The sequence below is a fragment of the Elaeis guineensis genome, chromosome 11 (assembly GCF_000442705.2).
Source record: "Elaeis guineensis isolate ETL-2024a chromosome 11, EG11, whole genome shotgun sequence".
In the NCBI taxonomy this organism is placed as follows: Eukaryota; Viridiplantae; Streptophyta; class Magnoliopsida; order Arecales; family Arecaceae; genus Elaeis; species Elaeis guineensis.
Genome location: NC_026003.2, coordinates 107,012,142 through 107,025,126, shown reverse-complemented (window position 1 = coordinate 107,025,126; position 12,985 = coordinate 107,012,142). Strand labels below are relative to the sequence as shown.

The 12,985-nt window shown below is 34.8% G+C and overlaps 1 protein-coding gene across 1 annotated transcript in view; it reads left to right on the top strand.

The window, feature by feature from the left end:
• Positions 1-6,266, top strand: part of LOC105054292 (calcium-dependent lipid-binding protein) — a 29,884-nt gene extending 23,618 nt beyond the window's left edge. The window contains 1 exon segment of the mRNA XM_010935784.4: positions 5,730-6,266. Coding sequence (XP_010934086.2) covers positions 5,730-6,104 — 375 coding nt within the window. The 3' untranslated portion in view covers positions 6,105-6,266.
• The last annotated feature ends 6,719 nt before the right edge of the window (positions 6,267-12,985 follow it).

Genomic DNA, 12,985 nt, shown 5'->3' with positions numbered 1-12,985 from the left:
TTTGGAAAGAAAGCAAAATAGGAAGGTATGAGGCTATGAGCTATGAGGGCTAGATGAGATACCTATTGAGGTTTTTCAAATCATGAATGATATTGAGATAAATTGGCTTACAAATTTAATGAAATTTTAAAAACTAAGAAAAAACCAAATGATTGGAGAAGTATTGTAGTACCTATCTATAAGAATAAAGGTAATGCGTTCAATTATTCTAATTATTGGGGAATTGAGCTTGTAAGTCACTCTATGAATTATGGGAAAGTGTAACTGGACCAAATATAAGAAAAATGACTATCATTTCATATTAACCAATTTACATAAATGGCTGAATGATCAGTAATGGAGGCTTTTTCTACTTAGATAATTGATAGATAAATGTTAAAAAAAAAAGCAAAGGAAAGTCTCCACATGGTCTTCATGACTTAGAGCAAGCTTATGATAGGGTCCCAAGAAGAGTAGTTTGTTGGGCTTTAAGAAGGAAGGTGTACAAAAGCGGTATATTAAATAATTAGGGAAATATATGCTGGGACATCGATAAGTATTACAAGTTGTTGTGGAACGAGAAATGTGTTTTCAGTTACTATAATCTTACATCAAGATCAGCAGTTCAACACTACGTCCATATCTTTTTAGACTAATTTTGGATGAACTTACTACTAATGTTGAGGGAGATGCATCACATGGTATGTTATTTGTGGATGACATAGTGTTGATGATGAAAAGCTAGATTAAATACTAAATTATACTTATGGCAAAAACTTAAAAGGATGAGGTTTTAAAGAATAGTAGGACAAAGATAGTATATGGAATATGCATTTACTAAAAATAGAAATGAAGATGTGATATCAATTAAGACTAATGACCAAGAGATACAACAAAGTAACCAATTTCATTACCTTGAATCTATTATACAAAAATATATATATATATATATATATGATAGAATTAGAACTAGTTGGATTAAGTGGAGAGATACATCTAGAATATTGTGATAGGTACATATTTTAGAGACTTGCGAGCATGGTATTCCGTATCGGTCCGAATTAGTCAGTACACCCCATATCGAACTGTACCGACGGGGAGCTGGTCTGGTTCAGGCTGGATTTTTAGAAAATGGGTTGAACCAGACCAAACCGGTTGGTTCAGTATGGTATCAGCCCGAACCACCCGATATCGGGCGGTGTGGTCCGGTTCGATGTAGTTTGATCCGATTCGGTCCGATTTTCTTTTTTTTAGTGCCAATGGATGAGATTTTTTTTTGATTTTTTATTATCGATATGGTACGGTATAGTCTGATACAATATGGTATGGTACCGTACTAGCCGACAATCGGTATGGATTCCGATACCGAGTCTGTGAATCTTGCTTGCGAGAAAATTTTATTGAAACGCATTAAGGCCAGCCATGTTATAGGGCTCAAGAGTGCTAGCCAATAAAGAAAGTATATGAATACAAGATCAGAATGATGAAAAATCATTTGAATGGTTTGTACAATGAAGATCCAAGGAGGTCTCAATAAGGAGGGAGATGTTTTGGTTTGTGTTGAAGATGACAAGGGGTGGAAGACGTAACATAATATTGATAAAGATTGTGAGAGAGGATCTAGGAGAACTTGGAATAGCATTAAAGGTAGTTCAAAATACTTAGCGAATGAGGATTTATAAAGCCGACACCAAATAGTTGGAAAAGCCTAGATAGTCATGGTAGTGCTTATAATTATCAAGTCATGACAGATATATTATAATTTATCAAGTTTAGAGATAAGACTACAATCATATATGAGTCCTCTAACTATGGAATACTATATCGAGCCGAACAGTCCAGTACACCCCATATTGTACCATACTAATCTCATACCATACGGACACTCGGTATGTTATCTCGTATTATATAAAATCACATACTGACACTATAATAGGATGGTACTGGTAGGGGATCCAGTACCGAGACAGCGAATCTTGCCTCTAACTATATATAAGATTTAAGCTCTATCTTATAAGTTTGAGTGTAAAGCTGCAAATCTTGTCTCTTCTTTCTCACAAAGTTCATCAAAATTTCTAAAGTTCTCTTACAGCTAGCACACTTTTGTCATACTGGCCAGCACCATACTATACTGAGTGTACCGTACCATATCGGTATCGAACCAATACATGGTACGGTATTGCACCAATACATGGTACACTAAATCTTACAATATTGCACGGCATACCAACACTATAATAAAATGGTTCCAGTATGGGGTCTAGTATCAAGACACCAAATGTTGCCTGGAACTATACTCCTAGGCCTTGTGCTTTGATGTTCTATGTATAATCTTAATATGATGGTCTTTTTGAAGACTAAAGTTTGTCATTCATGACTCAATAGTACTATAGATAGGCAATCAATCATCTAAATCATGGATAAAATGTAATTATCTATCTCACACTCAAGTTCACAATTAGACAATTATATTTGGAAATCATGTTTTCTATTCTTTGCTATTTTTATTCTATGGTATTCTTATTAGTTGGAAACTAGCATTTATTGATATAGCCTTTTTCTGCTTGTATCTTTTTGACAACTAGGACAATTTACCTGCTTATTAGTTTGGATGTAAATATGACTAATAAGACTTGGATTGTTTGATAATTACTTATGCAAGAAATTCACATGGATGAGAAATATTACCATGAGGTCAAGATCCCATTTTAATATTTATAATTGAAAAAGTGAAAAATGACAATATATTATAAGGAATGAATAAATGTTCCCAGAATGATCCTAAAAGAAAAATTCATGTATTCCATATCGGTTCGAACCGGTCTGTACATCTCGTACCGTACCGTACCAACAGAGAACTGGTTCGATTCAGATCGATTTTTTGGAAAATGATTTGAACCGGACCGAACCGATTAGTTCGGTATAATATCGACCCAAACCGTCCGATACCATGTGGTTTGGTCCGGTATGGTATGGTACGGCACTGGTTCGGACCAGTATAGCTTTTTTTTTTTTTTTTTGGCCGTTGGGTGAAATTTTTTTTAATTTTTGTATTGTCGGTACTGGCCGGTACGGTATCGTACCATATCATATTGTACCGTATCGATCGGAAACCAGCACGGGGTCCGATACTAGTATTTAAAACTTTAGAAAAATTAGTACATAAAAGTATTATCCATGATGGTGATTTTTGCTTAAAGATTTAAAGCTGGCAGGAATCTTTAAATATGGCCAAAACTGGATGGGAACTGGTAATTTTTGGCGGAGACTGAAGTATTGCTAGGAACAGTCTTTTATAAGAGAATGTAATTCCATAGAATTGATGATAGTTCTACTGTTTCTGTTCTTGATGTTAAGTAAATAAGATGCCTGCTTCTTTAAAAAAAAGAAAAAATGGTCTATTAGTTATTCTTTAATACTCTTCTCCTTTTTCTCCCGAGTTTCAGCTAGCTGTCTTTCATTGGTACCTGCCAGTTGCCTTTAGCTAGGGCCGAGGGGGAGCTGATGTCAGGTTGAAAGCCAATTGCAGAGTCTTGCTCACTACTTTTAAAGCCTTCCTGTAGAGTTGTGTTCATAGCTGACCCGTACTATTGAACTAAAAAATGTGGATTCTTTTGATGGCATCTGATGACTGTATAGCATTTCTACTGAACTTCCTGACATTGAAGATGGACTCAGTGGCATGAGTGACAATTGGATAGAATGAAAGATTGAATGCTTAGAGTAATTCCTCATTTTCCAGAAAATGAAACAGGGAAAGAAGATAATAGTTGTACACCAAAAAAGCGTACGAACTAACAGTGCAGTGTAGAACTGTAGACGTTGCCCAGCTTGTCTTTTCTCCGAGAGTATGGGAAGTTAATTAACACATAATACTTATGCTATCATTTTTATAGTAAGATAAAACTTTTGCAGCACTCAAGTTATAATTATTTATCGGATTTTCAATTTCTGGACTTAGTTATAACTTGGCCTATTTTTTGAGCTAAGGTTACCCATCCACAAGCTAGTAAAATCTAATATTTTGGGATTGTAAACTATGCTGGAACCAATTACTCTTATTAAACCAATTAAATTTTGGCATTCAACAAGATTGCAGTCATTCTAACAAGAGACAATTACAGATGTGAAAGACTGCCATTGTAAGGATAAGCAAGAAACACTTCCTAGTTCAAATAGGATGAAAGCATGAATTATTGGAGCAGTTTCTTTCTTTAAGGAAACATTTCATATGCCACCTATCTTAGTACTTCAGCTAGTCATGAAGTGGATAGATCCTCCCAACAGTTTGATGTCTTTATAGCACTTATACTAGAACTCCTGCTATCTAAGGAAGTCAGCAGTCAATTAATGGTCTTCATCACCAATCATGATAAAGCATTTCTATTTTCACCCTGCAGTAGCTTTTGTCATGTCAACTCCACCTCTTCTTTTTACCTGTGATACTAGTAGGAGTGTCATGACATGGCCAGATTCCAATATATATCAATGATTAAATCATTTTGTTTGCTGTTTAGTGGGCAGTGGTGAGCCAGCCCATAGGACATTAATCTTGTATTATTTAGAATATTATTTCCAAAGTTTTACATAGTGGATGATATTTGTAGGTCAGGGCTGACGACATCTGAATCATCCTTGTATATGAGGTCTTTGTCCATAAAATATAAAAAGTTATTTGTTGTTTCATCTGGTTTAGCTAAACAAGGGATCAATGTCTTACTGATTGGGAGAATTGATGTAACAATTGCTGGTTTGAAGCATGATGCAACATTATACCATGTTGGAAAGTGAAGCCACTGCTAATTTTTCTTTCTGTATGCTTGAAGGTGCACCCATACGTCACAAAGTTGAACAAGCTATTGAATCTCAAGTTCAAATAATACAGCATATTGTGGAGCATACCAGGACAGATTTTTTGCAAGAAAGACCCAGTATACTTGATTAAAATAGAAACACACATTTATTGTAGAGGTCTTTTTTGTTGGTGTTATGCTAGGAAACATTGTTGGTTCGAGATGCAATATATTTTATGCTCCTGATACTTGAGCCAACATGCGTTGTGACTGCTTCACGTCATTCTGATGCTATTTCTCTACAGGTTTGGCGTGCCTTCATCATGTTCCCATTTCCCTTGAGCATCAATGGACGCTTTCTATCTTGATTGCAGAATTTGTGTCTTTGTAATTTAAGTAATAACAACAAAAACAAGAGCCTGGATAGAAATCTGAAAAGGCTTATATGGAATGATTATTTCAATAGAAATCAGCCTGGATTGCCCCTGGTGCTCACATGTTGTGATGGCCGACATGGCCGGGTGCTCCTTCTTTTGTTGTTAGTTTTGTTTTCTTTCTTGTTTGGGGCTCTGCCCCCCCACTGTATCAAAAAAAAAAAAAAAAAAAATCAAAGATCCCTGTCAAATGATAGTTGCCAAGGTAAAGAATAAGAACATGTTCAACCACACACACGCACAGATGCAGAGAGAGACATTATATGCAGTTTCCTATTTTAGCATGCATCAGTATTTATTTGATTCAGTATCTTTGTTTGTCTCTCTCTTCACTCATGCTAAATTCTATGTTTTTTTTACTCTGATAAATTATATTTCCATAGTTCAAGTGATGTTCAATGAATTAAATGTCATTTGATGCCATGTACAAACCCACTAGCATTCTGTTCAGTTTAGCAGTTCTATCTGCCTGATTGTGTCTCCTTGAATATTTTTTGATGTAAAGTTATTGTGAGCCTTGCAGGTAATGTATCATCCATTCACAAAGGATGAACAGCTACAGGCTTTAGAACAAGAGAAGAGGACTTTGGAGGAGAGGAGGAAAATGAAAGAGGAAGGGATGATTGGGAGCACGATGGATGCACTTGGTGGGGCAGCATCCTTGGTTGGGTCAGGGGTCGGGATGGTGGGTACGGGGATTGAAGCTGGTGTTGGTCTAGTAGGTTCAGGCATTGGAGCTGGTGCAGGGCTGGTAGGAAGCGGATTTGGTGCTGTAAGTAGTGGTCTGAGCAAAGCTGGAAAGTTCATGGGTAAAACCGTGACAAACCAGTTCAGCAGTGCTAGGAGGAATGGTAGCAGCTCCTCAGCAGGACAGGGAGAAGGAAATGAAAGCAGATGAGCAGCTCTTGACAAGTTCACTTTATATCTATTTCAATTTCTATGTTTTACATGGTCACATATGCAAGTATGTCGATAGAGCGGTAAAAATGCTCAAGTGGTTTCTTTGTGATTACATTCTGTGCGAACCATTTGATGATTCAAGAGACTCATTACCAGCTAATCCATTCTTTAAGACAGGCTCAGATAGAAAAGAAAGGGGGGAAAAGAAATGCATTATAAAATGCCCAAGCATGCAAGCATCTTTGTTGCTTTAGGCTTTGTAAGCAGTTTGTTGACTGATGGTGGCCTTACGTAATGTAGCCCCACTTGCGTGGAGTGTGCTTGATTCAGTTATGTATAAACTTGATGCTTGGAGCTTGCTCGAACCAAGGTCTAAACAGGTCTGGATATCTTTATCTTTATCTATAGATTGATCCATCCATCCATACCTACCGCACACATGCACACATCCACTTATGCATACATACATACTGTATGTATGTATGTATGTAGAGAGAGAGAGATGAGAGAGACACGCACACACCCCCACCCCATCACATCATTATTTATACAAATGCACATATAAAATAATGTGAGAAAATTCGATGGTAATTGCAATATGTTGTCTAGTATTATGAAGGTCCATATAAATTATAATCATTATTTTTACTTGTGCCTTTCTATTAATAAAATATTTTGAGAAAATTTTTTTTTTATAAATACCTCTAGAAAAGATTGTGCAAAACAAAAAAATAATATTTTCATCTAATGGTAATACTTCTATGAGAAGTGCAGAAAAAGATAATGCTGTTATTTTTCTGTTATTCTTTTATTTTCTTTTATGGCACCATTATAATGGTTGTTCCAACAGTGATTAATAGAAAAAACTCAAATTATGTTCCTTGTCATATTAATGGTTGATAACGGTATGGTGGGGTCCGGCGCATTACTTGAACCTTGATATGGTACTGTTCTGAGATGTCGCTCCTGAATCAGCCTCAATGAAAAATATAGTGGAGTAATTAAGTGACTGCGGGATAAAGATACAAGTACTCTGTTTAACATCTAATTATTGATTATGCCCATTTTACTTGCATGATTAAGATTCCATCAAATTCAGAAGCATGTGCATTTATCGCCAGCCAAGAAAAGACATAATCATAAGACCGTATTAATGCAAAAAAATAACCCTTTTTTTTATTGGAGTCTTTTATCCAAATAATATTTTAAAAAAATTATAAAATTAATATATTTTCTAACTTATCTACAAGAATGATACAAAATCATAAAATTCATTTCAAATGATATTTTTTTTATAAAAAATATCATTTAAAATAGCGTTTCTTCGCTCCACATCATCTCCTCCTTTGTAGAATTAAAAAATTTTAAAAAAAAATCGTCATTTGTAATGACGCTTCTTTGAAAACGTCATTTGAAATGGCGTTTTCAAAGATGTCAAATGCTATTTTTTCTGTCCTCTCTGCCCTCTCCAAAAATCCATCCAATGGAAAAAAAAAAAGCGGTTGGTGACTGCGCCATACCGTATGGTTTGATTCATGTCGTTTATCGAAAAATCGATCTGAATTGTGTCGATTCCCATCGGTATCTTAACCTTCCTACTTGGATCTTGTATTCTAATAAAATGAAGATGCACATCCCAAGCAACTCCTGTTTCCTCCATGCCTAAATGTACCATCCTCAGAATCTGCATCAGGATCCAATCGGCGAATCATACCACTTGATAGTATCAAGATAGAATCCACCCATCCAAAGTTTGCATGATTTTTTACTAATTTATTGTTAATTTTAAAATAATTTATAAAAATAATCGAAAAAAGTCGTCCTATGATAGGGCAACTTTAGGCACCACCTAACCCATCCCTCACGCCACTGGGAGTGCTCAATCAGTCAGGAAAAGTGCTGAATTAGTCAGAAAAATCATAGTGTGGAAAGGTGACTCTATGATAAAGCGACTCAGAAACCGCCCTAGGGCGACTTTGTGACACCCTCCCACATGTCCTCCTAGCTCTCATCCTCCGATCGGATCCCAGCTTTATCCTCAAGTCAGATCCAACTAGCTCTCATCCGATCGGATCCTCTCAGCTCTCCGGGTGATCAGATAGAGCCGCTCTACTATATGGCAACCTATTATTGATGTGCACTCATCTCCAGAATATCCATCAGTGCTTGTCATGGATGTGCACTGATATTCTGATGTTCTGATATGCACTAATATTCTATGTGCACTATCTTCTTATTCTTATTATTCTTGTTGCAATATTCTGATATGCGCTTACGTTTGCATATTGCAGGCTTTCGTGACTTGGCTCTCATGACTTGCTTGGCACTTAGATCCGTGACTCAATAGGGATGTAGGCCCTATATCCAAATGTAGCTGCTTATATCTCCACGATTTTAGGCGACTACTTCCGCTCTGATTTTAGGCATATTCTTCTACCATTTTTATATATTTCCAAGAATATCGACTCCTATTCATCTTCTTTTCCTTCTTCTTTCTCTTCTATTTCTCTCAGAATCCCTAGCCAAAAATCTCCTTCCCATCTTTTTTTGGCCAACCTTCAACCTCCTTGCCACGATGGCTCCAAAGATGCATCTTCCCAATGCCAAAAGCAAGCAGAAGTGAAGAAAGCAGTAGAAAAGGAAGGGGGAAGGGAAGCAAGCAAAGCACTATCATCTCCTCCTTCAAGATCATCTCCTCCAAGAATTCAGTAAGTGATAAAAATATTCTCTCCAATCATATTATTAATATGAACTTTTTAGACTCGGAAGGATTTGAGATTGCAACTTAATTAGAGCTATAGGATGGAAATTTATCTGCACTCCTGAACAAAAAGAGATTTAGCAATTATGTATCATCTGGTTAAATATATCTCATTCAGCCTTCCAAAAATGATAATAAAGATTGTGCAAGAAGCTATGGATAGGACACAGACGTCTCTACCTTATGCTTATGCTACTATGATGTTATGATATTAGCTCATATCTTTAAATATTATAGAGTAAGGATTCTAAAATTAGATAGAGGTGGCAATTTGTTGAAGCTAGTTGGGCACAATTTGTGACTATTTATCGTTATGGGTCTTAAAAATTTTCTAAGTCAGTAAGCTAGCAGCTATATAGAGGGCTATATAAAATATGTATTTTTTAAAAATTGATGATAATTGATCCTTGGATGTTAGTGAGTTATAAAATATTTTTAATGAATTTTGAGACCCTTTGATCTATTCGTTTGAAGAAGAAAAATTTTAAAAATTTCGGATTTGAAAAAAATTTTAACTAAAACCCAAATTTTGACTTCTTATTCTTAACGATTTTAATTTTTTTGATATTTTTATTAATTTCAAATATGAGATATTTAATTATTTATATTTATATTTTAAAATAATGAAGAGTAAAATAATGAGAATATTAACTTAAAATAAAGGAATATAAATAAGACAGAGACGCAGACATCCACACAAAGAGTATTATATTAAATTAAAAAATAAAAAAAAAATGCCTGGATTGTAGGCACCTATATTGGATTATAGGCACCTACATTGGATTGTAGGTGCCTACAATCCAGGAGATTTTTTTTTAAAATTTTTAATTAAATATATATAATGATATTTTATTTAAAAAAATAAAAAAAATTACGTGTAGATTGTAGGCGCCTACAATCTACAAACACTTAATTTTTTTTAAATAAAATATGATTATATATATTTAATTAAAAAATTAAAAAAATTAAGATGGTAGGCGCTGCAGTCTTAATTTTTTTAAAAATTTTTAATTAAATATATATAATTATATTTTATTTAAAAAAATTAAGTGTTTGTGGATTGTAGATGCCTAAAATCCAGATGTACTGGATTGTAGGCGCCTACAATCCATATGTATTTTTTTTATTTTTTTAAATAAAATATTATTATATATTTAATTAAAAAATTAAAAAAAAAGCTCCTAGATTGTAGGCGCCTACAATCCAATGATAGGCGCCTATATTGGATTGTAGGTGCCTACAATCCAGATTGTATGCGCCTACATTGGATTATAGGCGCTACAATCCAGGCACTTTTTTATGTAGGCACCTGCAATCCACACGTAATTTTTTTCATTTTTTAAATAAAATATATAATTTAAAAATTTTAAAAAATTATTGTAGTCTACAATCAGATGTAGGCCTACAATCCAAGCAAATTAATCTGTCTCTGTCTTATTTATATTTTTTTGTGTGGATGTCTACTGCGCGTCTCTGTCTGTAGGTGCCTACAATCCAGGCAAATTAATCTCTGTGCCTCTGTCTTATTTATATTTTTTGTGTGGATGTCTACTGCATGTCTCTGTCTTATTTACATTTTTGTCTTATTGTGCCTACAATCTAGATTGTAAACGTCTACAATCCAGGCAAATTAATCTCTGTCTCTGTCTTATTTATATTTCTGTGTGGATATCTACTGCGCATCTCTATCTGTAGGCGCCTACAATCCAGGCAAACTAATCTGTCTCTGTCTTATTTATATTTCTTTGTATAGATGTCTACTGCACGTCTCTGTCTTATTTACATTTCTGTCTTATTTACAAAGTTAATATCCTCATTATTTTACTCTTCATTAACTTTAAAACATAAATATAAATAAGCAAATACCCCTATTTGAAATCAATAAAAATATCAAAAAAATTAAAATTGTTAAGAATTAGAAGTCAAAACTTGAGTTTTAGTTAAAATTTTTTTCAAATCTGAAATTTTTAAAACTTTTCTTCTTCAAATGAATAGATTAAAGGGTCTCAAAATTTATAAAAATTATTTTATAACTCACTAACATCCAAAGATCAATTATTTTGGTTTCAAAAAAATATATATTTTATATAGCCCTCCATATAAGTGCTAGCTTAGTGACTTAGAAAATTTTCAGAATCCATAACGGTAAATAGTCACAAATTATACCCAACTAGCTTCAACAAATTGCTGCCTCTATCTAATTTTGTTGATTGTTCGCTTAGAATTCTTAAGAATCCTTACTCCATAATGTTTAAAAATATGAGCTAACATAAGGTAGAGATGTGCCTACCCACAGCTTCTTGCACATCAGAATACTGCAACAAGAATAATAAGAATAAGAATAAGAAAATCAGTGCACATAGAACATTAGTGCACATCAAAACATCAATGCACATCCATGACGAGCACTGGTTGGACATCTTGGTTGGACATCTTGAAGATGACTGCACATCAATAGTAGGTCGACCTATAGTAGGGCGGTTCTATCTGATCATCCGAAGAGCTGAGAGGATCCGATCGGAAGACGATCGGATGAGAGCTAGTCGGATCTGACTGGAGGATAGAGCTGGGATCCGATCGGAGGATGAGAGCTGGACGGACATATGAGAGGGTGTCACAAAGTCGCCCTAGAGCAGCTTTCTGAGTTGCCCTATCATAGAGTCGCCTTTCCACACCACGATTTTCCTGATGATTCAGCATTTTTCCTGGCTGATTGAGCACTCCCACATGGTGTCAGGGGTGGATTAGATGGTGCCTAAAGTTAGAGTGACTTTCTTCCGATTATTTTTATAAATTATTTTAAAATTAATAATAAATCAGTAAAAAATCCTGCAAACCTTGGATGGGTGGATTCTATTATGATACTATCAAGTGGTATAATTCGCCGATTGGATCCTGGTGTGAATTCTGGGGATGGTACGTTTAGGCATGGAGGAAGCTGGAGTTGCTTGAGATGTGCATCTTCACTTTATTAAAATACAGGATCCAGGTAGGGAGGTTAAGGTGCCGATGGGCAACCGATACAATTCAGACCGATTTTTCGATAAACGATATGAATCGGACCATACGGTATGGTGCAGTCACCAACCGTTCTTTTTTTTTTTTTTTTGCCATTGAATGGATTTTTGGAGAGGGCAGAAAAAATATCATTTGACATCTTTGAAAACGCCATTTCAAATGATGCTTTCTAAGAAGCGCCATTACAAATGGTGATTTTTTTTTTTCTGATCCTTTAATTCCATGGAGGACGGGGGAGGAAACGATGTGGAGCGAAGAAACGCCATTTCAAATGATATTTTTTATCAAAAAATACTATTTGAAATGGTGTTTTATAATTTTGCATCACTCTTCTAAATAAATTAAAAAATATATTAATTTTATAAAAAAAATTAAATATTATTTGGGTAGAACACTTCTCTATTGCCAGCCAAAGGTGGCAAGCAATTAGCTGCATGGCTGCTGCTACGCTGAGGCTGTGTTTGGATTGGGAATCGGTTTTATCAGGATAAGAATAACTTATGCTGGGTGGTTTAGTTTATACCGGGTTTAAACATTATTTTCTGTTTGGAGAAACGTGCCGTTACCCCAATCAATGATTGTACTTGTGTTTGTGTGTTTGAACGCCAACCGGGAACTGCTATTCGGATGTTCCTTGGAAACAAGTGGAGGAAAAAGGTGAAACTTCACAAAATTGGACACATTTGCCAACACAATCCCTATTATTCTATAATATAATAATATATCATATAATATAAAGAATATGATAAGAATATTATATAATACACTATGTATTAGAATTTTATACTTTAATACCACATCATACATTACACTACAACACTATAATTATTAACATTACATTATATTACATTATCTATTATTTAATATTAATATTACATTAATATTGTAGAACGCCTAAAATGGTCGTTTTGTCTAATAATAGAGGGGAAGAGGGAGGGCATCTAAACCAAGTTATACAGGGTTTGAACATGTACCATGGAACTCCTAAGTATAATTATATCCGGTTTAAGTTTAATCATGAAAGTTTAACCACACAACAGACGTAAACAATCCCAACAAACAACTCAAGGCGTTTGGCTGGAAGATAAATAAGAATAAAC